General features: G+C 48.9%; 1 protein-coding gene across 8 annotated transcripts; it reads left to right on the top strand.

Moving 5' to 3' along the window:
* The first annotated feature begins 12,884 nt into the window (after window positions 1-12,884).
* Window positions 12,885-27,353, top strand: LOC144079031 (uncharacterized). Of its 8 annotated transcripts, none has more exons than XR_013301391.1 (12): window positions 12,885-13,521; window positions 15,619-15,823; window positions 16,942-17,002; window positions 18,219-18,298; window positions 18,381-18,485; window positions 18,571-18,742; window positions 19,050-19,106; window positions 19,610-19,759; window positions 19,860-19,990; window positions 20,438-20,570; window positions 20,937-21,169; window positions 27,211-27,353. XR_013301391.1 is itself a non-coding variant. In XM_077607564.1 (10 exons), the coding sequence occupies exons 1-9, from the start codon at window positions 13,140-13,142 to the stop codon at window positions 19,950-19,952; spliced, it is 1,305 nt and encodes a 434-aa protein (XP_077463690.1). In that variant the 5' UTR covers window positions 12,885-13,139; the 3' UTR covers window positions 19,953-19,990; window positions 20,438-20,776. The 8 variants fall into 8 exon arrangements, 1 of the variants encoding a protein (XP_077463690.1); XR_013301387.1 differs by lacking the exon at window positions 27,211-27,353 and adding an exon at window positions 23,136-23,490; XR_013301389.1 differs by lacking the exon at window positions 27,211-27,353 and adding an exon at window positions 22,766-23,490.
* Window positions 27,354-27,807: the final 454 nt, after the last annotated feature.

Below are 27,807 nucleotides of genomic sequence, written 5' to 3'. Positions count from 1 at the left end.
CGGTCATGCAACTACATGACCAGCTAACGTCGACCGTGGGCGTCCGCTTGGAGCAGGTGCAGGATTGCCTGCGGTTACCGTCGAACGAAACGTCGAGGGTTAGTAGTGTTTTTAGTTGTCATTTGTCTGAATGTGGGAACCCTGCTTGATGCCATCTTGTGGATTGTTGACAAACCATCTGTTGGGACCACGTCATAGGTGCAGACCCGCTTGAAGGAGCCAATCCGGCACCAGTCGGTGGTGCAGCGTACGGTCATGCAACTACATGACCAGCTAACGTCGACCGTGGGCGTCCGCTTGGAGCAGGTGCAGGATTGCCTGCGGTTACCGTCGAACGAAACGTCGAGGGTTAGTAGTGTTTTTAGTTGTCATTTGTCTGAATGTGGGAACCCTGCTTGATGCCATCTTGTGGATTGTTGACAAACCATCTGTTGGGACCACGTCATAGGTGCAGACCCGCTTGAAGGAGCCAATCCGGCACCAGTCGGTGGTGCAGCGTACGGTCATGCAACTACATGACCAGCTAACGTCGACCGTGGGCGTCCGCTTGGAGCAGGTGCAGGATTGCCTGCGGTTACCGTCGAACGAAACGTCGAGGGTTAGTAGTGTTTTTAGTTGTCATTTGTCTGAATGTGGGAACCCTGCTTGATGCCATCTTGTGGATTGTTGACAAACCATCTGTTGGGACCACGTCATAGGTGCAGACCCGCTTGGCAAAAAAAATACAACACCAGTCGGTGCTGGAGCGTACGGTCATGCAACTACATGACCAGCTAACGTCGACCGTGGGCGTCCGCTTGGAGCAGGTGCAGGATTGCCTGCGGTTACCGTCGAACGAAACGTCGAGGGTTAGTAGTGTTTTTAGTTGTCATTTGTCTGAATGTGGGAACCCTGCTTGATGCCATCTTGTGGATTGTTGACAAACCATCTGTTGGGACCACGTCATAGGTGCAGACCCGCTTGAAGGAGCCAATCCGGCACCAGTCGGTGGTGCAGCGTACGGTCATGCAACTACATGACCAGCTAACGTCGACCGTGGGCGTCCGCTTGGAGCAGGTGCAGGATTGCCTGCGGTTACCGTCGAACGAAACGTCGAGGGTTAGTAGTGTTTTTAGTTGTCATTTGTCTGAATGTGGGAACCCTGCTTGATGCCATCTTGTGGATTGTTGACAAACCATCTGTTGGGACCACGTCATAGGTGCAGACCCGCTTGGCAAAAAAAATACAACACCAGTCGGTGCTGGAGCGTACGGTCATGCAACTACATGACCAGCTAACGTCGACCGTGGGCGTCCGCTTGGAGCAGGTGCAGGATTGCCTGCGGTTACCGTCGAACGAAACGTCGAGGGTTAGTAGTGTTTTTAGTTGTCATTTGTCTGAATGTGGGAACCCTGCTTGATGCCATCTTGTGGATTGTTGACAAACCATCTGTTGGGACCACGTCATAGGTGCAGACCCGCTTGAAGGAGCCAATCCGGCACCAGTCGGTGGTGCAGCGTACGGTCATGCAACTACATGACCAGCTAACGTCGACCGTGGGCGTCCGCTTGGAGCAGGTGCAGGATTGCCTGCGGTTACCGTCGAACGAAACGTCGAGGGTTAGTAGTGTTTTTAGTTGTCATTTGTCTGAATGTGGGAACCCTGCTTGATGCCATCTTGTGGATTGTTGACAAACCATCTGTTGGGACCACGTCATAGGTGCAGACCCGCTTGAAGGAGCCAATCCGGCACCAGTCGGTGGTGCAGCGTACGGTCATGCAACTACATGACCAGCTAACGTCGACCGTGGGCGTCCGCTTGGAGCAGGTGCAGGATTGCCTGCGGTTATCGTCGAACGAAACGTCGAGGGTTAGTAGTGTTTTTAGTTGTCATTTGTCTGAATGTGGGAACCCTGCTTGATGCCATCTTGTGGATTGTTGACAAACCATCTGTTGGGACCACGTCATAGGTGCAGACCCGCTTGGCAAAAAAAATACAACACCAGTCGGTGCTGGAGCGTACGGTCATGCAACTACATGACCAGCTAACGTCGACCGTGGGCGTCCGCTTGGAGCAGGTGCAGGATTGCCTGCGGTTACCGTCGAACGAAACGTCGAGGGTTAGTAGTGTTTTTAGTTGTCATTTGTCTGAATGTGGGAACCCTGCTTGATGCCATCTTGTGGATTGTTGACAAACCATCTGTTGGGACCACGTCATAGGTGCAGACCCGCTTGAAGGAGCCAATCCGGCACCAGTCGGTGGTGCAGCGTACGGTCATGCAACTACATGACCAGCTAACGTCGACCGTGGGCGTCCGCTTGGAGCAGGTGCAGGATTGCCTGCGGTTACCGTCGAACGAAACGTCGAGGGTTAGTAGTGTTTTTAGTTGTCATTTGTCTGAATGTGGGAACCCTGCTTGATGCCATCTTGTGGATTGTTGACAAACCATCTGTTGGGACCACGTCATAGGTGCAGACCCGCTTGAAGGAGCCAATCCGGCACCAGTCGGTGGTGCAGCGTACGGTCATGCAACTACATGACCAGCTAACGTCGACCGTGGGCGTCCGCTTGGAGCAGGTGCAGGATTGCCTGCGGTTACCGTCGAACGAAACGTCGAGGGTTAGTAGTGTTTTTAGTTGTCATTTGTCTGAATGTGGGAACCCTGCTTGATGCCATCTTGTGGATTGTTGACAAACCATCTGTTGGGACCACGTCATAGGTGCAGACCCGCTTGGCAAAAAAAATACAACACCAGTCGGTGCTGGAGCGTACGGTCATGCAACTACATGACCAGCTAACGTCGACCGTGGGCGTCCGCTTGGAGCAGGTGCAGGATTGCCTGCGGTTACCGTCGAACGAAACGTCGAGGGTTAGTAGTGTTTTTAGTTGTCATTTGTCTGAATGTGGGAACCCTGCTTGATTGATGACCTACTATGGACTGGAAAAATGACGCCATCTGACGTTCTCAGGTTCGCAGGATGGTGACCACGTTGCAGCGCAGGTTTGCTGCTCTCCACGCCAGCCACAAGACGGAACTCAGGTTCTTGTTTAAGGAATTTAATCCAAACAGTGATGCGACAACATCAGTCAATGTCGACCGTGGGCGTCCGTTTGGAGCAGGTGCTGGATTGCCTGCGGTTACCGTCGAACAAAACGTCTAGGGTTAGTAGTGTTTTTAGTTGTCATTTGTCTGAATGTGGGAACCCTGCTTGATGCCATCTTGTGGATTGTTGACAAACCATCTGTTGGGACCACGTCATAGGTGCAGACCCGCTTGGCAAAAAAAATACAACACCAGTCGGTGCTGGAGCGTACGGTCATGCAACTACATGACCAGCTAACGTCGACCGTGGGCGTCCGCTTGGAGCAGGTGCAGGATTGCCTGCGGTTACCGTCGAACGAAACGTCGAGGGTTAGTAGTGTTTTTAGTTGTCATTTGTCTGAATGTGGGAACCCTGCTTGATGCCATCTTGTGGATTGTTGACAAACCATCTGTTGGGACCACGTCATAGGTGCAGACCCGCTTGAAGGAGCCAATCCGGCACCAGTCGGTGGTGCAGCGTACGGTCATGCAACTACATGACCAGCTAACGTCGACCGTGGGCGTCCGCTTGGAGCAGGTGCAGGATTGCCTGCGGTTACCGTCGAACGAAACGTCGAGGGTTAGTAGTGTTTTTAGTTGTCATTTGTCTGAATGTGGGAACCCTGCTTGATGCCATCTTGTGGATTGTTGACAAACCATCTGTTGGGACCACGTCATAGGTGCAGACCCGCTTGAAGGAGCCAATCCGGCACCAGTCGGTGGTGCAGCGTACGGTCATGCAACTACATGACCAGCTAACGTCGACCGTGGGCGTCCGCTTGGAGCAGGTGCAGGATTGCCTGCGGTTATCGTCGAACGAAACGTCGAGGGTTAGTAGTGTTTTTAGTTGTCATTTGTCTGAATGTGGGAACCCTGCTTGATGCCATCTTGTGGATTGTTGACAAACCATCTGTTGGGACCACGTCATAGGTGCAGACCCGCTTGGCAAAAAAAATACAACACCAGTCGGTGCTGGAGCGTACGGTCATGCAACTACATGACCAGCTAACGTCGACCGTGGGCGTCCGCTTGGAGCAGGTGCAGGATTGCCTGCGGTTACCGTCGAACGAAACGTCGAGGGTTAGTAGTGTTTTTAGTTGTCATTTGTCTGAATGTGGGAACCCTGCTTGATGCCATCTTGTGGATTGTTGACAAACCATCTGTTGGGACCACGTCATAGGTGCAGACCCGCTTGAAGGAGCCAATCCGGCACCAGTCGGTGGTGCAGCGTACGGTCATGCAACTACATGACCAGCTAACGTCGACCGTGGGCGTCCGCTTGGAGCAGGTGCAGGATTGCCTGCGGTTACCGTCGAACGAAACGTCGAGGGTTAGTAGTGTTTTTAGTTGTCATTTGTCTGAATGTGGGAACCCTGCTTGATGCCATCTTGTGGATTGTTGACAAACCATCTGTTGGGACCACGTCATAGGTGCAGACCCGCTTGAAGGAGCCAATCCGGCACCAGTCGGTGGTGCAGCGTACGGTCATGCAACTACATGACCAGCTAACGTCGACCGTGGGCGTCCGCTTGGAGCAGGTGCAGGATTGCCTGCGGTTACCGTCGAACGAAACGTCGAGGGTTAGTAGTGTTTTTAGTTGTCATTTGTCTGAATGTGGGAACCCTGCTTGATGCCATCTTGTGGATTGTTGACAAACCATCTGTTGGGACCACGTCATAGGTGCAGACCCGCTTGGCAAAAAAAATACAACACCAGTCGGTGCTGGAGCGTACGGTCATGCAACTACATGACCAGCTAACGTCGACCGTGGGCGTCCGCTTGGAGCAGGTGCAGGATTGCCTGCGGTTACCGTCGAACGAAACGTCGAGGGTTAGTAGTGTTTTTAGTTGTCATTTGTCTGAATGTGGGAACCCTGCTTGATTGATGACCTACTATGGACTGGAAAAATGACGCCATCTGACGTTCTCAGGTTCGCAGGATGGTGACCACGTTGCAGCGCAGGTTTGCTGCTCTCCACGCCAGCCACAAGACGGAACTCAGGTTCTTGTTTAAGGAATTTAATCCAAACAGTGATGCGACAACATCAGTCAATGTCGACCGTGGGCGTCCGTTTGGAGCAGGTGCTGGATTGCCTGCGGTTACCGTCGAACAAAACGTCTAGGGTTAGTAGTGTTTTTAGTTGTCATTTGTCTGAATGTGGGAACCCTGCTTGATGCCATCTTGTGGATTGTTGACAAACCATCTGTTGGGACCACGTCATAGGTGCAGACCCGCTTGAAGGAGCCAATCCGGCACCAGTCGGTGGTGCAGCGTACGGTCATGCAACTACATGACCAGCTAACGTCGACCGTGGGAGTCCGCTTGGAGCAGGTGCAGGATTGCCTGCGGTTACCGTCGAACGAAACGTCGAGGGTTAGTAGTGTTTTTAGTTGTCATTTGTCTGAATGTGGGAACCCTGCTTGATGCCATCTTGTGGATTGTTGACAAACCATCTGTTGGGACCACGTCATAGGTGCAGACCCGCTTGAAGGAGCCAATCCGGCACCAGTCGGTGGTGCAGCGTACGGTCATGCAACTACATGACCAGCTAACGTCGACCGTGGGCGTCCGCTTGGAGCAGGTGCAGGATTGCCTGCGGTTACCGTCGAACGAAACGTCGAGGGTTAGTAGTGTTTTTAGTTGTCATTTGTCTGAATGTGGGAACCCTGCTTGATGCCATCTTGTGGATTGTTGACAAACCATCTGTTGGGACCACGTCATAGGTGCAGACCCGCTTGGCAAAAAAAATACAACACCAGTCGGTGCTGGAGCGTACGGTCATGCAACTACATGACCAGCTAACGTCGACCGTGGGCGTCCGCTTGGAGCAGGTGCAGGATTGCCTGCGGTTACCGTCGAACGAAACGTCGAGGGTTAGTAGTGTTTTTAGTTGTCATTTGTCTGAATGTGGGAACCCTGCTTGATGCCATCTTGTGGATTGTTGACAAACCATCTGTTGGGACCACGTCATAGGTGCAGACCCGCTTGAAGGAGCCAATCCGGCACCAGTCGGTGGTGCAGCGTACGGTCATGCAACTACATGACCAGCTAACGTCGACCGTGGGCGTCCGCTTGGAGCAGGTGCAGGATTGCCTGCGGTTACCGTCGAACGAAACGTCGAGGGTTAGTAGTGTTTTTAGTTGTCATTTGTCTGAATGTGGGAACCCTGCTTGATGCCATCTTGTGGATTGTTGACAAACCATCTGTTGGGACCACGTCATAGGTGCAGACCCGCTTGGCAAAAAAAATACAACACCAGTCGGTGCTGGAGCGTACGGTCATGCAACTACATGACCAGCTAACGTCGACCGTGGGCGTCCGCTTGGAGCAGGTGCAGGATTGCCTGCGGTTACCGTCGAACGAAACGTCGAGGGTTAGCAGTGTTTTTAGTTGTCATTTGTCTGAATGTGGGAACCCTGCTTGATTGATGACCTACTATGGACTGGAAAAATGACGCCATCTGACGTTCTCAGGTTCGCAGGATGGTGACCACGTTGCAGCGCAGGTTTGCTGCTCTCCACGCCAGCCACAAGACGGAACTCAGGTTTTTGTTTAAGGAATTTAATCCAAACAGTGATGCGACAACATCAGTCAATGTCGACCGTGGGGGTCCGTTTGGAGCAGGTGCTGGATTGCCTGCGGTTACCGTCGAACAAAACGTCTAGGGTTAGTAGTGTTTTTAGTTGTCATTTGTCTGAATGTGGGAACCCTGCTTGATGCCATCTTGTGGATTGTTGACAAACCATCTGTTGGGACCACGTCATAGGTGCAGACCCGCTTGGAGGAGCCAATCCGGCACCAGTCGGTGGTGCAGCGTACGGTCATGCAACTACATGACCAGCTAACGTCGACCGTGGGCGTCCGCTTGGAGCAGGTGCAGGATTGCCTGCGGTTACCGTCGAACGAAACGTCGAGGGTTAGTAGTGTTTTTAGTTGTCATTTGTCTGAATGTGGGAACCCTGCTTGATGCCATCTTGTGGATTGTTGACAAACCATCTGTTGGGACCACGTCATAGGTGCAGACCCGCTTGAAGGAGCCAATCCGGCACCAGTAGGTGGTGCAGCGTACGGTCATGCAACTACATGACCAGCTAACGTCGACCGTGGGCGTCCGCTTGGAGCAGGTGCAGGATTGCCTGCGGTTATCGTCGAACGAAACGTCGAGGGTTAGTAGTGTTTTTAGTTGTCATTTGTCTGAATGTGGGAACCCTGCTTGATGCCATCTTGTGGATTGTTGACAAACCATCTGTTGGGACCACGTCATAGGTGCAGACCCGCTTGGCAAAAAAAATACAACACCAGTCGGTGCTGGAGCGTACGGTCATGCAACTACATGACCAGCTAACGTCGACCGTGGGCGTCCGCTTGGAGCAGGTGCAGGATTGCCTGCGGTTACCGTCGAACGAAACGTCGAGGGTTAGTAGTGTTTTTAGTTGTCATTTGTCTGAATGTGGGAACCCTGCTTGATGCCATCTTGTGGATTGTTGACAAACCATCTGTTGGGACCACGTCATAGGTGCAGACCCGCTTGAAGGAGCCAATCCGGCACCAGTCGGTGGTGCAGCGTACGGTCATGCAACTACATGACCAGCTAACGTCGACCGTGGGCGTCCGCTTGGAGCAGGTGCAGGATTGCCTGCGGTTACCGTCGAACGAAACGTCGAGGGTTAGTAGTGTTTTTAGTTGTCATTTGTCTGAATGTGGGAACCCTGCTTGATGCCATCTTGTGGATTGTTGACAAACCATCTGTTGGGACCACGTCATAGGTGCAGACCCGCTTGAAGGAGCCAATCCGGCACCAGTCGGTGGTGCAGCGTACGGTCATGCAACTACATGACCAGCTAACGTCGACCGTGGGCGTCCGCTTGGAGCAGGTGCAGGATTGCCTGCGGTTACCGTCGAACGAAACGTCGAGGGTTAGTAGTGTTTTTAGTTGTCATTTGTCTGAATGTGGGAACCCTGCTTGATGCCATCTTGTGGATTGTTGACAAACCATCTGTTGGGACCACGTCATAGGTGCAGACCCGCTTGGCAAAAAAAATACAACACCAGTCGGTGCTGGAGCGTACGGTCATGCAACTACATGACCAGCTAACGTCGACCGTGGGCGTCCGCTTGGAGCAGGTGCAGGATTGCCTGCGGTTACCGTCGAACGAAACGTCGAGGGTTAGTAGTGTTTTTAGTTGTCATTTGTCTGAATGTGGGAACCCTGCTTGATTGATGACCTACTATGGACTGGAAAAATGACGCCATCTGACGTTCTCAGGTTCGCAGGATGGTGACCACGTTGCAGCGCAGGTTTGCTGCTCTCCACGCCAGCCACAAGACGGAACTCAGGTTCTTGTTTAAGGAATTTAATCCAAACAGTGATGCGACAACATCAGTCAATGTCGACCGTGGGCGTCCGTTTGGAGCAGGTGCTGGATTGCCTGCGGTTACCGTCGAACAAAACGTCTAGGGTTAGTAGTGTTTTTAGTTGTCATTTGTCTGAATGTGGGAACCCTGCTTGATGCCATCTTGTGGATTGTTGACAAACCATCTGTTGGGACCACGTCATAGGTGCAGACCCGCTTGAAGGAGCCAATCCGGCACCAGTCGGTGGTGCAGCGTACGGTCATGCAACTACATGACCAGCTAACGTCGACCGTGGGAGTCCGCTTGGAGCAGGTGCAGGATTGCCTGCGGTTACCGTCGAACGAAACGTCGAGGGTTAGTAGTGTTTTTAGTTGTCATTTGTCTGAATGTGGGAACCCTGCTTGATGCCATCTTGTGGATTGTTGACAAACCATCTGTTGGGACCACGTCATAGGTGCAGACCCGCTTGAAGGAGCCAATCCGGCACCAGTCGGTGGTGCAGCGTACGGTCATGCAACTACATGACCAGCTAACGTCGACCGTGGGCGTCCGCTTGGAGCAGGTGCAGGATTGCCTGCGGTTACCGTCGAACGAAACGTCGAGGGTTAGTAGTGTTTTTAGTTGTCATTTGTCTGAATGTGGGAACCCTGCTTGATGCCATCTTGTGGATTGTTGACAAACCATCTGTTGGGACCACGTCATAGGTGCAGACCCGCTTGGCAAAAAAAATACAACACCAGTCGGTGCTGGAGCGTACGGTCATGCAACTACATGACCAGCTAACGTCGACCGTGGGCGTCCGCTTGGAGCAGGTGCAGGATTGCCTGCGGTTACCGTCGAACGAAACGTCGAGGGTTAGTAGTGTTTTTAGTTGTCATTTGTCTGAATGTGGGAACCCTGCTTGATGCCATCTTGTGGATTGTTGACAAACCATCTGTTGGGACCACGTCATAGGTGCAGACCCGCTTGAAGGAGCCAATCCGGCACCAGTCGGTGGTGCAGCGTACGGTCATGCAACTACATGACCAGCTAACGTCGACCGTGGGCGTCCGCTTGGAGCAGGTGCAGGATTGCCTGCGGTTACCGTCGAACGAAACGTCGAGGGTTAGTAGTGTTTTTAGTTGTCATTTGTCTGAATGTGGGAACCCTGCTTGATGCCATCTTGTGGATTGTTGACAAACCATCTGTTGGGACCACGTCATAGGTGCAGACCCGCTTGGCAAAAAAAATACAACACCAGTCGGTGCTGGAGCGTACGGTCATGCAACTACATGACCAGCTAACGTCGACCGTGGGCGTCCGCTTGGAGCAGGTGCAGGATTGCCTGCGGTTACCGTCGAACGAAACGTCGAGGGTTAGCAGTGTTTTTAGTTGTCATTTGTCTGAATGTGGGAACCCTGCTTGATTGATGACCTACTATGGACTGGAAAAATGACGCCATCTGACGTTCTCAGGTTCGCAGGATGGTGACCACGTTGCAGCGCAGGTTTGCTGCTCTCCACGCCAGCCACAAGACGGAACTCAGGTTTTTGTTTAAGGAATTTAATCCAAACAGTGATGCGACAACATCAGTCAATGTCGACCGTGGGGGTCCGTTTGGAGCAGGTGCTGGATTGCCTGCGGTTACCGTCGAACAAAACGTCTAGGGTTAGTAGTGTTTTTAGTTGTCATTTGTCTGAATGTGGGAACCCTGCTTGATGCCATCTTGTGGATTGTTGACAAACCATCTGTTGGGACCACGTCATAGGTGCAGACCCGCTTGGAGGAGCCAATCCGGCACCAGTCGGTGGTGCAGCGTACGGTGATGCAACAACATCACCAGCTAACGGAGACCGTGGGCGTCCGCTTAGAGCAGGTGCAGGATTGCCTGCGGTTACCGTCGAACGAAACGTCGAGGGTTAGTAGTGGTTTTAGTTGTCATTTGTCTGAATGTGGGAACCCTGCTTGATTGATGACCTACTATGGACTGGAAAAATGACGCCATCTGACGTTCTCAGGCTCACAAGATGGTGGCGAAGTTGCAGCGCCAGTTTGCTACTCTGAAAAACAGGCAGAAGACGGAACTCCGGTCATTGTTTGAGGAACAATAACCTAAAATCCAAACTGGCGCACACGGGCGGAGGAGGTATGTCGTCGAGCATTAGAATTCGAATCCACTGGCTTAGACCTTCATTTCAAAGTCAAGTTGCGAAACCACTTCCGGATCCAATTCATCAAACATGGCTGAAAGTGCAAGATAGCCAGCCTCTCTGAACACAGCTCTGCATCAAACCAATCGAGCCAGGAGTGGAGTGGAGTGGAGTGTTGTGTTATGTCCGGTTGTTCTGGTGTTGCAATAAACTACACATGTGTGACCTCGGGTCATTTCCTGAAGCGCTGATGAAGTGTTTTGGGAAATGTGGGAGCGAACAGAGTTCCAGCAAGTCCAGGTACCCTAGGTTCTCCTCCTTTTGTTTCATCTCCTAAGGAATGTGCACCCCAACTAGTCTTTTTCTCATTTGTTTTCTTCCGCAGGCATTACTTGCTGCTGTCGTCCGACTCTCCCTCGCTGGACGGCTCAGCCGAATTGAGCATAGTGGAGACCAACGAGTTTGCCATCGTCACCATAATGTCATTGCCGCTCACACGGGCCCCGGTCGAGCAAGTCCACGAAGATTACGTGGGGGACTTCGTGACTTTGCTCCAGGTGATGAGTGATTCAACTGTCTCATCCTCTTTTGGCTCATGCGGGCGGGGGGCAACAGCATCTGCATTGTACCACATGTTTATCAACATTGTTCTTTTTGGTTAAAAGGATCACGTTGTGACATTAGTGGATGTGACGGATCATTCGTTCATGTTTTCCTGCCGTCTTTGCCAAGAGGACTTCCCGAGGTCTGTCTGGGAAGAATTGACCAGCATTGCATTCCATTCCATTCCATTCAGTGTGTCATTTTAAAACACCTTGATTTGATTTTTGTGTGCAGTTTCAAAGCGAGGTATCTCCTTCATGCTCAATTCGGCTCATTTCCTGAAGCACTGATGAATGCTTTTGGGAAATGTAGGAGCGAGCAGAGTTCCAGCGAGTCCAGGTACCCTAGCTTCTCCTCCTTTTGTTTCATCTCCTAAGGAATGTGCACCCCAACAAGTCTTTTTCTCTTTCGTTTTGTTCCGCAGGTATGACTTGGTGCTGTCATCTGACTCTCCCTCGCTGGACGGCTCAGCCCAATTGAGCATGGTGGCGACCGACGAGGTTGCCATCGTCACCATAATGTCATTGCCGCTCACACGGGCCCCGGTCGAGCAAGTCCACGAAGATTACCTGGGGGACTTCGTGACTTTGCTCCAGGTGATGCGTGATTCAACTGTCTCATCCTCTTTTGGCTCATGCGGGCGGGGGGCAACAGCACCTGCATTGGACCACATGTTCATTAACATTGTTCTTTTTGCTTTAAGGATCTCATTGTTAAATTAGACGATGACATGGATCATTCGTTCATGTTTTCCTGCCGTCTTTGCCAAGAGGACTTCCCGAGGTCTGTCTGGGAAGAATTGACCAGCATTGCATTCCATTCCATTCAGTGTGTCATTTTAAAACACCTTGATTTGATTTTTGTGTGCAGTTTCAAAGCGAGGTATCTCCTTCATGCTCAATTCGGCTCATTTCCTGAAGCACTGATGAATGCTTTTGGGAAATGTAGGAGCGAGCAGAGTTCCAGCGAGTCCAGGTACCCTAGCTTCTCCTCCTTTTGTTTCATCTCCTAAGGAATGTGCACCCCAACAAGTCTTTTTCTCTTTCGTTTTGTTCCGCAGGTATGACTTGGTGCTGTCATCCGACTCTCCCTCGCTGGACGGCTCAGCCCAATTGAGCCTAATGATGACCAACGAGGTTGCCATCGTCACCATATTGTCATTGCCGCTCACACGGGCCCCGGTCGAGCAAGTCCACGAAGATTACGTGGGGGACTTTGTGACTTTGCTCCAGGTGATGCGTGATTCAACTGTCTCATCCTCTTTTGGCTCATGCGGGCGGGTGGGCAACAGCACCTGCATTGTACCACATGTTCATTAACATTGTTCTTTTTGGTTAAAGGATCTCATTGTGACATTGGTGGATGTGACGGATCATTCGTTCATGTTTTCCTGCTGTCTTTGCCAAGAGGACTCCCGAGGTCTGTCTGGGAAGAATTGACCAGCATTGCATTCCATTCCATTCCATTCCATTCAGTGTGTCATTTTAAAACACCTTGATTTGATTTTTGTGTGCAGTTTAAAAGCGAGGTATGGCCTTCAAGCTCAATTCGAGTCATTTCCTGAAGCCCTGATCAAGTATTTTGAGAAATGTGGGAGCGCGCAGAGTTCCAGCGAGTCCAGGTACCCTAGGTTCTCCTCCTTTTGTTTCATCTCCTAAGGAATGTGCACCCCAACAAGTCTTTTTCTCTTTTGTTTTCTTCCGCAGGTATGACTTGGTGCTCTCGTCCGACTCTCCCTCGCTGGACGGCTCAGCCCAATTGAGCATAGTGGAGACCGACGAGTTGTTCTGCATCACCAAATTATCTTTGACGCTCACACGGGCCACGGTCGAGCAGGTCAATAAATACGTGGGGGACCTCGTGACTTTGCTCCAGGTGATGCGTGATTCAACTGTCTCATCCTCTTTTGGCTCATGCAGGCGGGCGGGCAACAGCACCTGCATTGTACCACATTGTTATGATCGGGGGTCACGTTCCTCCGAAGTCCAAGCATGGCGACCACCTGCGAGTCACCTTGCCGCTGCCCTCGTTGTCTTTCTAGTTGGCTGTCGATCCGGATGGCCAATTCCACGAGCGCGTCGAGGGACCCTGGTTCCTCTCGGATCGCCAGCTCCTCCCGCATCTCCACATTCAGCCGTCGTGGAGGGAGGGCGGAGTCATTAAAGGCACTCTCGGCGGCTAAGATGCGGAATTCGACCCAGTCTTTTGCCACGCTCCGGACGCCTTGTCTGAGAGCTCTTAAGCGCCCACCGGCTGGTCGAAGATCTTTCGCATCTCTGCGGTCAATAAGTCGTAGGAGGTACAAATGCGGGAGCCCCTCTCCCATTCGGCGCTCGCCCAGGCTAGGGCCTCATCACGAAGGCAGCCGATCAGGTAAGCGATCTTGGCTCGGTCCGAGGTGTGGGTGAGGCTCGGTTGTTCAAACACCAACTGCCATTGAACCAGGAAGCGCCGGCATGCGCCGAGATCTCCACCGTAGGGGGGCCTTAGGTCCCTGTTGCGGCGATATCGGTGTTACCAGGGGAGCGGCTGGGGTTAGCTGTGCACTTGGTGAATGAGGCAAAGAATTGAGTAGTGCTCGTATGTCATCCAGGGGTCTCAGCCATGCTCGATACCTTAGAACAGAGGTACGCAATAGCTTGGGTATGCTGTTCCACCACCTGCCAAATTGGGTCGGGGGGGGCCTGGCCTGCGCCCGCGGGGTCCATGTTAGAGGATCGTGCTGTTTTGATTGGGGGTGGAAGAGCCCAAAGCAGGCGAGGGCTGGGAGTCTGCTTCTCCAATCTTGATTAGAATGATCCAAGTGAAAGGCCAGGCACCAGAGGGGATGGCGTGGGGATGGCGTCGGGATGGCGTCGGCGTGTCGTTAGGCGTATCCGTGGTCGTGGAGGCCGAGCGTAGTCGGAATCCTGGGAGCAAAACAAGAGGTCTTAAATCAACGAAGGCAGGCGAGAAAATACAAGCAGGTACGTACCTCACTGTGAGCAGATCAGACGATCCCGCAGTGTGGTCCTGTTCTTGGTGGCCTTAAATACTCCTCACTGGCTAATGACTCACACCTGGCAGCCCTCGAGTCATTAGAGGCAGGGGTGTCAAATTTACGGCCCGCGGGCCGGAACCGGCCCCCAAGGAGGTTCGATCAGGCCCGCAGGATCATTTGAAAGTGGAAAAAATGCATCAAAGACATGGAATTCATATTTTGAATTCGCTGCAATTCACGGATTATCCGCTAAGGGGCGCACTCTTTCCATCAGAGTAGAAGACAAGCTGCATCACTGAGACAGAAACTTTCTTCATTACACATTTCAAATCACTCTCCTTAGTTTGTAAAGTGCACGCAAAGATTACATTTTGATTTTATATGCGTATGTGTAAGTGGTTTAAAAATTCCTTTCATTAAAAGTCTCTTTTAATCTTAAAGTGCATGACTATATTTTTCAGTACCAATTCAAGTTTTGTGCCTTTGTACAATCAGTGGGATCCGTTGCAATGCCTATTTGTGAATGATAAAAGTCAATTGCACATTTATCTAAGGAAATATGAGGTGTTTCATGAAAGGATAGTTCATTCCATTTCCATATTTTCCTAATGTTCTTGTGCTTCTTTACACCAAAACAAAGGAAAGACATGATATTTGGGTTATTTATAGCAGAGCATGGTATCATTTTAATGGTCCGGCCCACTTGACATCTCCCTAGGCCGCCGTATGTGGCCCACCATGCCAAATGACTTTGACAGCCCTGCATTAGAGGCAGGACCTGTGGTTGGGTGGCGGGCGCAACCAGCCACCAATCTCGTCTGGGGCCTGACACACATGTTTATGAACACATTGCTCGGGACATCCTAGCTGTCTTGGAGTAAAACTGCAGCACATTTTCAAAATAAGGGCTGGCGGAAAAGTTAGACACGGAGCAAAAATGTTCCACTGTGAGAGTGAAAGATCCACACCACAACAGACCGACACACACAAAAAACACACAAATAAAACCACATTATTCACCTTGACTACTGTCTATGTACATTGCTTACTGACACTGTCTATATTTCTATAGTGAAAAGGGCAGTAGTGACTGACGCGCGGGTGCATGTCAGGCTCAAAGCCTGACACCATTAGCAATCGACAATCATGTTTTTGTCTGCTACCAGTGACCGACCGAGACTATCCGGATCAGAGCCAAACTTTCTTCAGGTTTAGCGTTATCAAGGTAGTGTTTTAGTCGTGCCTTGTCTTTCTTGTCATTTGGATTCTTCTTATTATTATTATCATTAATGTTGTAATAACAATAAAATCGGATTATTATCAATGCTTTTCTCAATTGTTGTCTTTTTTATGGTACAAATAAATACATAGTATTATTGTGTATTACTTTTTCAATGTCATTTGACTAAATTGCAAGATCAATCATCCATTCTGGTTAGTCGTAGTGATACATTGTGAACTTGTTTGCAAACTCCCAACAAAACCGCTAGGAGGAGACAAAGAAGAGAAACACGAAGAAGAAGAAGAAGAAGAAGAAGAAGAAGACGAAGAAGAAGTGGAAGCGCTTAAATTTCAACTGGCATTTCTCACGTGGACCTTGGACGAGTCACACATTTTTCCCGCAATGGCGTCAAGTCAGGAGCAGTCCACAAAAGTTATGGAAGTCACCGTTAGGTCTCAAGGCTGCAACGACAGGTAATCGGAAAAAAAAGCATACTTGTTGAGGTCCTTATTGTTGTTTTAGCAAAGATAGTCAAGTTTTGACCTGTCAATTTAGTCCCCGGGGCTATTTTACCGTTAAGAATTCTGTGTCTAAGTAATGGCGGTGACTATTCCCCGCATACCTGTCAACTTATACGTTTTCCCCTTATTTTATACGTTTTTTGATCATTTCAAATTGTGTACGCCGTATAACAACTTTTGTACGGGATTTTTTTTTAAGTACGTTTTTTGTAAAACGGATCTCGTTTGACGCATTTCGGCTGTAATCCGGATCGTCTCGGTCACTGGTAGCAGACGAAAACGCCATCGTCAACTGCTAATATTGTCATGCTTTAAGCATGATATGCGCACACGCATTCCCCTTTCACACGAAACAGGAAATGATTAAATCATTTCCTGTTTCGTTATTTAAGGAGCTATGGGTCCGAATACATTCACGGTCGCGTCACGACAACGCGGCGCGACCATAACACTTTTACGTGCACCCTAGTATGTGAGTAAATATGTGCCGCGTTGCATTTGTACGCTTTTCTATTGCTTAATACGGGGGATTCCAATCATTAATAATAATAATAATCATAATAATAATCGGCCATAGGCCATGTCGTCATTACCACAACACAAAAGCCTACTTGTCATCACACGCAGAAACTCGGTAACCTTTCAATTTCTTGGACTATTTAACCGTTAAGAATTCTGTGTCTAGTCTAATTCTAGTCAAAGGTATTAGTAGACAACAAAATACTGACACATTTAACATTTGTGGCTGGTCAATTCGATGCCAATTTCAAAATGTCTACATGTCTGCAGAAGTTGCTTGTATCAACCCTGAAAACAGTCCTTTATACTTACAGAACAAAACACCTCCGCATCACCATGGGATGGCGTCGGCGTGTCGTTAGGCGTATCCGTGGTCGTGGAGGCCGAGCGTAGTCGGAATCCTGGGAGCAAAACAAGAGGTCTTAAATCAACGAAGGCAGGCGAGAAAATACAAGCAGGTACGTACCTCACTGTGAGCAGATCAGACGATCCCGCAGTGTGGTGCAGAAGTTGCTTGTATCAACCCTGAAAACAGTCCTTTATACTTACAGAACAAAACACCTCCGCATCACCATGGGACTTCAGCCGAGCACAAGTGATCCTCAAAAACACGTGAGTACAGCATTTTTTTTTCAAATCTATCAAAAATCCTGTGCTTTACTGTCTTCATGTTAAATAAAAGTGCCATGAGAAAAGTCTTCATTGTTGAGAATGAGTGACATTGCAACCTCAATTTAAACCATCGATGTCTTGTGGCCAAATTTGTGTTACACATGGAAATAGCATGTACAGACGCTCCCCTACTTACGAACGAAGGAGTTAGGTTCCGAGCGGTTGTTCATAAGTTGAAATAGTTGGTAAGTTGATTCAGTGCTATATTTTGTATTATCATTTATCTTTAAGGCCGATATAAGTATATTGAAGGTAAATATAAGTGCATTTGTATGTTTAAGGCTTGTATAAGTAACACGCATTGGTTTGTACTGAAAAAAAAAAATTTAATAAAATGAAGAGAATATGTACACTACTGTATAGAGAGAGAAATGTATGTATTAGAAAGTGGCCGAAAGAAGCGAGCTAACGACGATTGCACCATTTTCTTCTTTTTTTCATCATAAATGATGCGGTAGCACTGTATGGCATCATTCAATTGATTTGCAAACTTTGTGCAACGTTCAATATTTGGGTCCTGCTGCTCCATCTTTCTGTTTATAAATGGTACTGACGGTCGGTGGAACGATTCAAGTTGTATTCCCGTGCAACGCTCACCACTTTCTCACGCGCATCAAGCTTCGTTATTATTGCCACTGGTTTCAAATGAAATGGCTTGCATCTTCTTCACTAGAAGCCTTTCGCTTTTCACCAACCATATTGAATAATGGCTGCACGAGATATTTCATGATAAAAATGAAAAAGGTTCTTTGCGCACTGGAGATATGTCACGCACTTGCGCAACTTGCGCACTGCAACGAACTGGGCAGAGGAAGGTGGATGCTGGGTGAGCCGAGCGCTCTCAGCGCCAGGCGTCGTCGGTATTAGCGGCGGAAAGAAGCACTACTCGGAAAAAGGCGCGCAATACAAAATCGAAGTGACTCACATTTTTCGACATAAACGCAATTTGCAGACATGTTCGTATGTACCGTTGTTCGTAAGTCGAATGTTCGTAAGTAGGGGAGCGTCTGTACTGTATCATTATTATTTATTTTTAATCATTACTCAAACATTTTGCAAATAAAATTAGAATTCTTCTTGGACATAAAATGTGTGTTGGCTTTCTGGGAGTGGTAAGCAATGTGTCTATTGATTGACCTTTTCTTTTTGCTTTAAGGATCTCCTTGTTACATTAGCCGATGACACGGATCGTTCTTTCCTGTTTGCCTGCCGTCTTTGCCAAGAGGACTTCCCGAGGTCTGTCTGGGAAGAATTGACCAGCATTGCATTCCATTCAGTGTGTCATTTTAAAACACCTTGATTTTATTTTTGTGTGCAGTTTGAAAGAGAGGTATGGCCTTCATGCGCAATTCGGCTCATTTCCTGAAGCGCTGATGAAGGCTTTTGGGAAATGTGGGAGCAAACAGAGTTCCAGCGAGTCCAGGTACCCTAGCTTCTCCTCCTTTTGTTTCATCTCCTAAGGAATGTGCACCCCAACAAGTATTTTTCTCTTTCGTTTTGTTCCGCAGGTATGAGTTGGTGCTGTCGTCCGACTCTCCCTCGCTGGACGGCTCGGCTGAATTGAGCCTAATGAAGACCGACGAGTTTGCCAGCGGCACCATATTGTCATTGCCGTTCACACGGGCCAAGGTCGAGGAGGTCAAAGAAGAATATGTGGGCGACCTTGTGACTTTGCTCCAGGTGATGCTTGATTCAACTGTCTCATCCTCTTTTGGCTCATGCGGGCGGGCGGGCAACAGCACCTGCATTGGACCACATGTTCATGAACACATTGCTCGGGACACCCTAGCTGGCTTGGAGTGAAACTGCAGCACATTTTCAAAATAAGGGCTGGCGTTTTTTACAAATAACGGCCCTTTTTTAAAAACCATTTTTTTCTCGCACAAAAGTTGTTATACGGCGTACACCATTTAAAATGATTACAAAAGGTATAAAACACTGGGAAAATGTATCACTTGACATGTATGATGTTGTCTTTATGTCACAGGCAGAAACAGAAAGGCTGCAGGTTCAATTGGCGAAGACACAGGAGGATTTAGAACAGGTGGGTTTTTATGTCCACTGTCAAGATACCAAATTGGAATGAACCTTTAACATTGCCCAGAGAAGATGAGGATGAGATTTTGTTTCTAGTCCATGTCCTAATGTGCCATTAGATGCTTTCTGAGAAGACCGAAGAGTTGGCGCTTCTGCGCTCGGAATCGAGAAGTCAAACCAGTTCGCTATCGCTAGTCTTAGACGTGCAGTTTTAGCACCTATCCCTAATTCCTTAACTCTGTCTGGTCCCGTCGAACAAACTCAGACAGTAAACCTTTTGTTCATTGTCATCGAGTTAACAACCATAGTTTTACTCCTACAGTGGTAATACTATATCCAAATGAAACAGCTACAACAAAATGAATGAGTCAAATGTCCTATTGGTCATTAGCGAGCCGTCCGTCATTGCGACGAGCTGCGGACTAAATTTGAGCACTCGGCTGTGGTAAGGCCCTGCTCGATGCCGTCTTGTGGATTGCTGACAAACCATCTGTTGGGACCACGTCATAGGTGCAGACCCGCTTGGAGGAGCGAATCCAGCACCAGTCGGTGGTGCAGCGTACGGTGATGCGACAACATCACCAGCTAACGTCGACCGTGGGCGTCCGCTTAGAGCACGTGCTGGATTGCCTGCGGTTACCGTCTCACGAAACGTCGTGGGTTAGTAGTGTTTTTAGTTGTCATTTGTCTGAATGTGGGAACCCTGCTTGATTGATGACCTACTATGGACTGGAAAAATGACGCCATCTGACGTTCTCAGGTTCGCAGGATGGTGTTGACGTTGAAGCGCAGGTTTACTGCTGTCCACTCCAGGCAGAAGACGGAGCTCAGGTTATTGTTTCAGGAACAATAACCTAAAATCCAAACTGGCGCACACGGACGGAGGAGGAGGTATGTCATCGAGCATTAGAATTCGAATCCACTGGCTTAGACCTTCATTTCAAATTCAACAAGTTGCCAAACCACTTCCGCCGGATCCAATTCATTTCATAACCAGTGCTAGCTACCTCTGTACTTTTTGTATACGACGACAATGCCCTTGTTTTATCGAGTCAAATACTCATGTGATTGGACACCGCTTGATTGGACGCCTGGCGCCAAAGTCAGTTCAGTTGAGTAGCGAGCGACTTACGACTTCATCTGAAGTCTTCCAACGGCCATGTTGGATGGGGCAACGTTCCCATTCATGAAATTGCATCAAAATCTGCTTCAATCAATCAAACTCAAACTCATTTCTCAACCGCTGTTGGCGTGGGACGTCCAATTTGGAGTCAGATGCTTGCCCGTTTTGGATGATTTTAGTCTGTTTTTCTTTCTTTTCTTTTTTTTCTTCCGCAGACGAATGGCAGCTGATCTTCGGCGACCCCACCAAGTTCGGCTTGGGTCTCTTCTCGGTTTGCTTCGACGTGCTCTTTGTGGTTCAGCATTACTGCCTGTACCGCTCGCCTTACCAGGAGATCCGACAGTGCCGGTGAAGCCCCGCCCCCTGACCTCCTCGCATTTGAAGGCTCAAAAAAAAACTTGATTTTTCTATTTCCTCCTGCACGTATGTAGCCACGCACATTCTGTAAATACACTGAAAAATGAATCAAATCGGTAATGGGAATGAACTTTTTTTTTGGTGTGGATTCTGAAGAATTGCTCCCCTTTATGAAATAAATATGATTATGAGATAAATTGGCCATTCCTTGCCAAAAACGTGGTTTTCCCCCTTCCCCGTTTTTCTTTCGAACATGAAAAATGTTTTCTCCAGAAAAGTGTCAACAACAAACCACCGTCGAGCCGTCAATCAAAACACGTCCACCTAATGCTGGCACTTCCGGTGCTCATCTGTTAGAGGGCGCTACAGGACCCGTTTGGCCTCTTCTTCCTCCTCCTGATGATGATGATGATGATGATGATGATGATGATGATGATGATGATGATGATGATGATGATGATGAGAAGGAGGGGGCGGTGTCAAACGCTCTTCTTGCACTTCAAGCAGGACAAAGCCCGCTCGTCGTCAATCCCTCGACTGGTCGCTCACGTGGATCGTCATGCTTGGTCTCGTCTGCGTCATTTTCTCAGGTGACTTTATTTTTTTTGCCTTCTTGTTTACATTTTTAAATGACACCGAATCAGGGCTTTTTCCTTCTTCCTTTTTATCCTTTCAAAAATGTACTTGACGCAATTATTATTGGCAGAAGGATTCCTCTCAGAAAAAAACAAAAACAAAACAATTCTAAAGACTCATTTGACAGCCAGAGACGTCCAAGCCATCGGGCGTGGGCGGGCGGCGGGGAATAAATGACATGTTTATAAAACCGGCCACCCTCCCCCGTTCGATATGAAGAAACATTTCTTGCGCCCTACCTAGTAAATGCCCTCCGGTCGGCCATCTTGGTAGGGGCGACGTTCCCATGCATTGTCATTCAAATCAAGTCATAACAAGCTTCTTTGATGCGGTTAGAGGGTGCTAGACTCCCGATCCAATTGACGTGGGAGGGCAAAAACAATGTTCGTTTGCTGCCGGCCTCCCACTTCAAATGAATTTGGACGTCTACCAATGATAAACACACTGGTGGGAAGGTCCACCTTGGCCAGAGGGTGGAAAAAATGGATTTTTTTAAATCTCATTGTCTACAAGAGGTCCAATCCATTTCAAATGGGAGGCATTGGTGGGCGCTGACAGACATTTCGCTGTGGTGTTTGCATGTTCTCCCCGGCCCTCCCTGTGTGGCTTTTTTCTGGGTATCCTGCAGATATTCAGCGCGGCTAGGCTAACTCGCTAACATCTGTCTGTGGCCAAGAGGACGAAGAGGGTGACGAGAGCCGCCCGCCCGCCGTCTGCTCCGCCCTTCAGCCCCGCCCGCCCACAATGACCCCCCAATACCCCTCAAAATGCATTCATCATTTCATAGTATCAGTCATTCCAAAAATTCGGCCTGTATATCATCAAATGTACGTTACGATATGGTTTCATTGGACAATGATGCAATGTTAGTCCATTTTCCACAATTTGATTCAAATCAGGGGCCAGGCAGACCAAAAGTACATCTCCATTTGAACATTTATTTCGAATTTTACTACACTTCATTTCAAACAGAAAAACATGTGTTTCATTGTCCTCATTTTTTGACCCATTCTGTCTGTATACACATTTAACACAACCAGTGTCATTTCCCCTGTAAAAATAAAAAAACTATAAATACCATTGGAAAAATATGAGGAACTTTGGTGCTGGATTTAGATGCTTTTGTGGAGCTCAAAATGAAGGTTTTTGTTTTGGAATCAGTTCGAGAATATTCTTCAAAAAACTTTCTTCAGGTTTAGCGTTATCAAGATAGTGTTTTAGTGGTGCCTTGTCTTTCTTGTCATTTGGATTCTTATTATTATCACCATTAATGTTGTAATAACAATTAAATCGGATTATTATCAATGCTTTTCTCAATTGTTGTCTTTTTTATGGTACAAATAAAATTATATTATGTATTACTTTTTTTAAATGTCATTTGACTAAATTGCAAGATCAATCATCCATCCTGGTTAGTCGTAGTGATACATTGTGAAGTATGTTGCTTTATTAATAATAATTAAAAAAAAAAAATAACATAAATAAAATAATAATAAAAAAATAAATGAAACATGACACATATCACATAACTTCACACCTTCTTCACACAGTCGAGGACACTGTTTGCGTTGCTGCGGCACACTGCTAGAGAGATGCGCTGTAACAGCCATTGACATTCGCGTGGCTCATTTGAAACAGCCACGAAGTTGTTTGCAAACTGCCAACAAAACCGCTAGGAGAAGACGAAGAAGAAGTGGAAGCGTTTAAATTTCGACCGGCAATCCTCACGTGGACCTTGGACGAGTCACGGATATTTCCCGCAATGGCTTCAAGGCAGGAGCAGTCAACAAAAGTTATGGAAGTCACCGTTATGCTTCAAGGCAGCAGCAGCAGCAGCAGCAGCAGCAGCAGTCTTGGACGTTGCCCAGAGAGGATGAGGATGAGATTTTGTTTCTAGTCCATGTCCTAATGTGCCATTAGATGCTTTCTGAGAAGACCGAAGAGTTGGCGCGTCAAACCCTAACCCTATCGCAGCTGCAGATGAAGTTTGAGCACTCGGCTGCGACTTGGACCATGGAGGTCGCCGTCATGTGTGAGCAGCTCATCAAGGCGGTGAACGTAACCATGGACCCGGAATCCAGTCCAATATAATCGGCTGGAGGCCCTAAAGTTTTTTTGAAGAGTTTCAAGAGTAGAGCGTAAGATGGTGCAACAACAAGGACAGTTAATGTCGACCGTGGCTGAGGTAAGGCCCTGCTCGATGCCATCTTGTGGATTGCTGACAAACCATCTGTTGGGACCACGTCATAGGTGCAGACCCGCTTGGCAAAGAAAATTGAACACCAGTCAGTGCTGGAGCGTACGGTGATGCAACTACATCACCAGCTAACGGAGACCGTGGGCGTCCGCTTAGAGCAGGTGCAGGATTGCCTGCGGTTACCGTCTCACGAAACATCGAGGGTTAGTAGTGTTTTTAGTTGTCATTTGTCTGAATGTGGGAACCCTGCTTGATGCCATCTTGTGGATTGTTGACAAACCATCTGTTGGGACCACGTCATAGGTGCAGACCCGCTTGAAGGAGCCAATCCGGCACCAGTCGGTGGTGCAGCGTACGGTCATGCAACTACATGACCAGCTAACGTCGACCGTGGGCGTCCGCTTGGAGCAGGTGCAGGATTGCCTGCGGTTACCGTCGAACGAAACGTCGAGGGTTAGTAGTGTTTTTAGTTGTCATTTGTCTGAATGTGGGAACCCTGCTTGATGCCATCTTGTGGATTGTTGACAAACCATCTGTTGGGACCACGTCATAGGTGCAGACCCGCTTGAAGGAGCCAATCCGGCACCAGTCGGTGGTGCAGCGTACGGTCATGCAACTACATGACCAGCTAACGTCGACCGTGGGCGTCCGCTTGGAGCAGGTGCAGGATTGCCTGCGGTTACCGTCGAACGAAACGTCGAGGGTTAGTAGTGTTTTTAGTTGTCATTTGTCTGAATGTGGGAACCCTGCTTGATGCCATCTTGTGGATTGTTGACAAACCATCTGTTGGGACCACGTCATAGGTGCAGACCCGCTTGGCAAAAAAAATACAACACCAGTCGGTGCTGGAGCGTACGGTCATGCAACTACATGACCAGCTAACGTCGACCGTGGGCGTCCGCTTGGAGTAGGTGCAGGATTGCCTGCGGTTACCGTCGAACGAAACGTCGAGGGTTAGTAGTGTTTTTAGTTGTCATTTGTCTGAATGTGGGAACCCTGCTTGATGCCATCTTGTGGATTGTTGACAAACCATCTGTTGGGACCACGTCATACGTGCAGAGCCGCTTGGCAAAAAAAATACAACACCAGTCGGTGCTGGAGCGTACGGTCATGCAACTACATGACCAGCTAACGTCGACCGTGGGCGTCCGCTTGGAGCAGGTGCAGGATTGCCTGCGGTTACCGTCGAACGAAACGTCGAGGGTTAGTAGTGTTTTTAGTTGTCATTTGTCTGAATGTGGGAACCCTGCTTGATTGATGACCTACTATGGACTGGAAAAATGACGCCATCTGACGTTCTCAGGTTCGCAGGATGGTGACCACGTTGCAGCGCAGGTTTGCTGCTCTCCACGCCAGCCACAAGACGTAACTCAGGTTCTTGTTTAAGGAATTTAATCCAAACAGTGATGCGACAACATCAGTCAATGTCGATCGTGGGCGTCCGTTTGGAGCAGGTGCTGGATTGCCTGCGGTTACCGTCGAACAAAACGTCTAGGGTTAGTAGTGTTTTTAGTTGTCATTTGTCTGAATGTGGGAACCCTGCTTGATGCCATCTTGTGGATTGTTGACAAACCATCTGTTGGGACCACGTCATAGGTGCAGACCCGCTTGAAGGAGCCAATCCGGCACCAGTCGGTGGTGCAGCGTACGGTCATGCAACTACATGACCAGCTAACGTCGACCGTGGGCGTCCGCTTGGAGCAGGTGCAGGATTGCCTGCGGTTACCGTCGAACGAAACGTCGAGGGTTAGTAGTGTTTTTAGTTGTCATTTGTCTGAATGTGGGAACCCTGCTTGATGCCATCTTGTGGATTGTTGACAAACCATCTGTTGGGACCACGTCATAGGTGCAGACCCGCTTGGCAAAAAAAATACAACACCAGTCGGTGCTGGAGCGTACGGTCATGCAACTACATGACCAGCTAACGTCGACCGTGGGCGTCCGCTTGGAGCAGGTGCAGGATTGCCTGCGGTTACCGTCGAACGAAACGTCGAGGGTTAGCAGTGTTTTTAGTTGTCATTTGTCTGAATGTGGGAACCCTGCTTGATTGATGACCTACTATGGACTGGAAAAATGACGCCATCTGACGTTCTCAGGTTCGCAGGATGGTGACCACGTTGCAGCGCAGGTTTGCTGCTCTCCACGCCAGCCACAAGACGGAACTCAGGTTTTTGTTTAAGGAATTTAATCCAAACAGTGATGCGACAACATCAGTCAATGTCGACCGTGGGCGTCCGTTTGGAGCAGGTGCTGGATTGCCTGCGGTTACCGTCGAACAAAACGTCTAGGGTTAGTAGTGTTTTTAGTTGTCATTTGTCTGAATGTGGGAACCCTGCTTGATGCCATCTTGTGGATTGTTGACAAACCATCTGTTGGGACCACGTCATAGGTGCAGACCCGCTTGGAGGAGCCAATCCGGCACCAGTCGGTGGTGCAGCGTACGGTGATGCAACAACATCACCAGCTAACGGAGACCGTGGGCGTCCGCTTAGAGCAGGTGCAGGATTGCCTGCGGTTACCGTCGAACGAAACGTCGAGGGTTAGTAGTGGTTTTAGTTGTCATTTGTCTGAATGTGGGAACCCTGCTTGATTGATGACCTACTATGGACTGGAAAAATGACGCCATCTGACGTTCTCAGGCTCACAAGATGGTGGCGAAGTTGCAGCGCCAGTTTGCTACTCTGAAAAACAGGCAGAAGACGGAACTCCGGTCATTGTTTGAGGAACAATAACCTAAAATCCAAACTGGCGCACACGGGCGGAGGAGGTATGTCGTCGAGCATTAGAATTCGAATCCACTGGCTTAGACCTTCATTTCAAAGTCAAGTTGCGAAACCACTTCCGGATCCAATTCATCAAACATGGCTGAAAGTGCAAGATAGCCAGCCTCTCTGAACACAGCTCTGCATCAAACCAATCGAGCCAGGAGTGGAGTGGAGTGGAGTGTTGTGTTATGTCCGGTTGTTCTGGTGTTGCAATAAACTACACATGTGTGACCTCGGGTCATTTCCTGAAGCGCTGATGAAGTGTTTTGGGAAATGTGGGAGCGAACAGAGTTCCAGCAAGTCCAGGTACCCTAGGTTCTCCTCCTTTTGTTTCATCTCCTAAGGAATGTGCACCCCAACTAGTCTTTTTCTCATTTGTTTTCTTCCGCAGGCATTACTTGCTGCTGTCGTCCGACTCTCCCTCGCTGGACGGCTCAGCCGAATTGAGCATAGTGGAGACCAACGAGTTTGCCATCGTCACCATAATGTCATTGCCGCTCACACGGGCCCCGGTCGAGCAAGTCCACGAAGATTACGTGGGGGACTTCGTGACTTTGCTCCAGGTGATGAGTGATTCAACTGTCTCATCCTCTTTTGGCTCATGCGGGCGGGGGGCAACAGCATCTGCATTGTACCACATGTTTATCAACATTGTTCTTTTTGGTTAAAAGGATCACGTTGTGACATTAGTGGATGTGACGGATCATTCGTTCATGTTTTCCTGCCGTCTTTGCCAAGAGGACTTCCCGAGGTCTGTCTGGGAAGAATTGACCAGCATTGCATTCCATTCCATTCCATTCAGTGTGTCATTTTAAAACACCTTGATTTGATTTTTGTGTGCAGTTTCAAAGCGAGGTATCTCCTTCATGCTCAATTCGGCTCATTTCCTGAAGCACTGATGAATGCTTTTGGGAAATGTAGGAGCGAGCAGAGTTCCAGCGAGTCCAGGTACCCTAGCTTCTCCTCCTTTTGTTTCATCTCCTAAGGAATGTGCACCCCAACAAGTCTTTTTCTCTTTCGTTTTGTTCCGCAGGTATGACTTGGTGCTGTCATCTGACTCTCCCTCGCTGGACGGCTCAGCCCAATTGAGCATGGTGGCGACCGACGAGGTTGCCATCGTCACCATAATGTCATTGCCGCTCACACGGGCCCCGGTCGAGCAAGTCCACGAAGATTACCTGGGGGACTTCGTGACTTTGCTCCAGGTGATGCGTGATTCAACTGTCTCATCCTCTTTTGGCTCATGCGGGCGGGGGGCAACAGCACCTGCATTGGACCACATGTTCATTAACATTGTTCTTTTTGCTTTAAGGATCTCATTGTTAAATTAGACGATGACATGGATCATTCGTTCATGTTTTCCTGCCGTCTTTGCCAAGAGGACTTCCCGAGGTCTGTCTGGGAAGAATTGACCAGCATTGCATTCCATTCCATTCAGTGTGTCATTTTAAAACACCTTGATTTGATTTTTGTGTGCAGTTTCAAAGCGAGGTATCTCCTTCATGCTCAATTCGGCTCATTTCCTGAAGCACTGATGAATGCTTTTGGGAAATGTAGGAGCGAGCAGAGTTCCAGCGAGTCCAGGTACCCTAGCTTCTCCTCCTTTTGTTTCATCTCCTAAGGAATGTGC

Source organism: Stigmatopora argus, chromosome 8 (genome assembly GCF_051989625.1).
Source record: "Stigmatopora argus isolate UIUO_Sarg chromosome 8, RoL_Sarg_1.0, whole genome shotgun sequence".
NCBI lineage: Eukaryota > Metazoa > Chordata > Actinopteri > Syngnathiformes > Syngnathidae > Stigmatopora > Stigmatopora argus.
Note: the sequence above shows the minus strand (reverse complement) of the source record. Positions and strands in the feature narration are given on the sequence as shown.

What these genes read in the sequence shown, in the direction of transcription:
- LOC144079031 (XM_077607564.1), top strand. Translation starts at nt 13,140, where the DNA reads ATGGCGACCACCTGCGAGTCACCTTGCCGCTGCCCTCGTTGTCTTTCT. An exon ending in ACCTTGTGACTTTGCTCCAG is followed by an intron (nt 18,743 to 19,049) that starts GTGATGCTTGAT and finishes TTTATGTCACAG; the next exon opens with GCAGAAACAGAAAGGCTGCA. An exon ending in CGTCTCACGAAACGTCGTGG is followed by an intron (nt 19,760 to 19,859) that starts GTTAGTAGTGTT and finishes TGACGTTCTCAG; the next exon opens with GTTCGCAGGATGGTGTTGAC.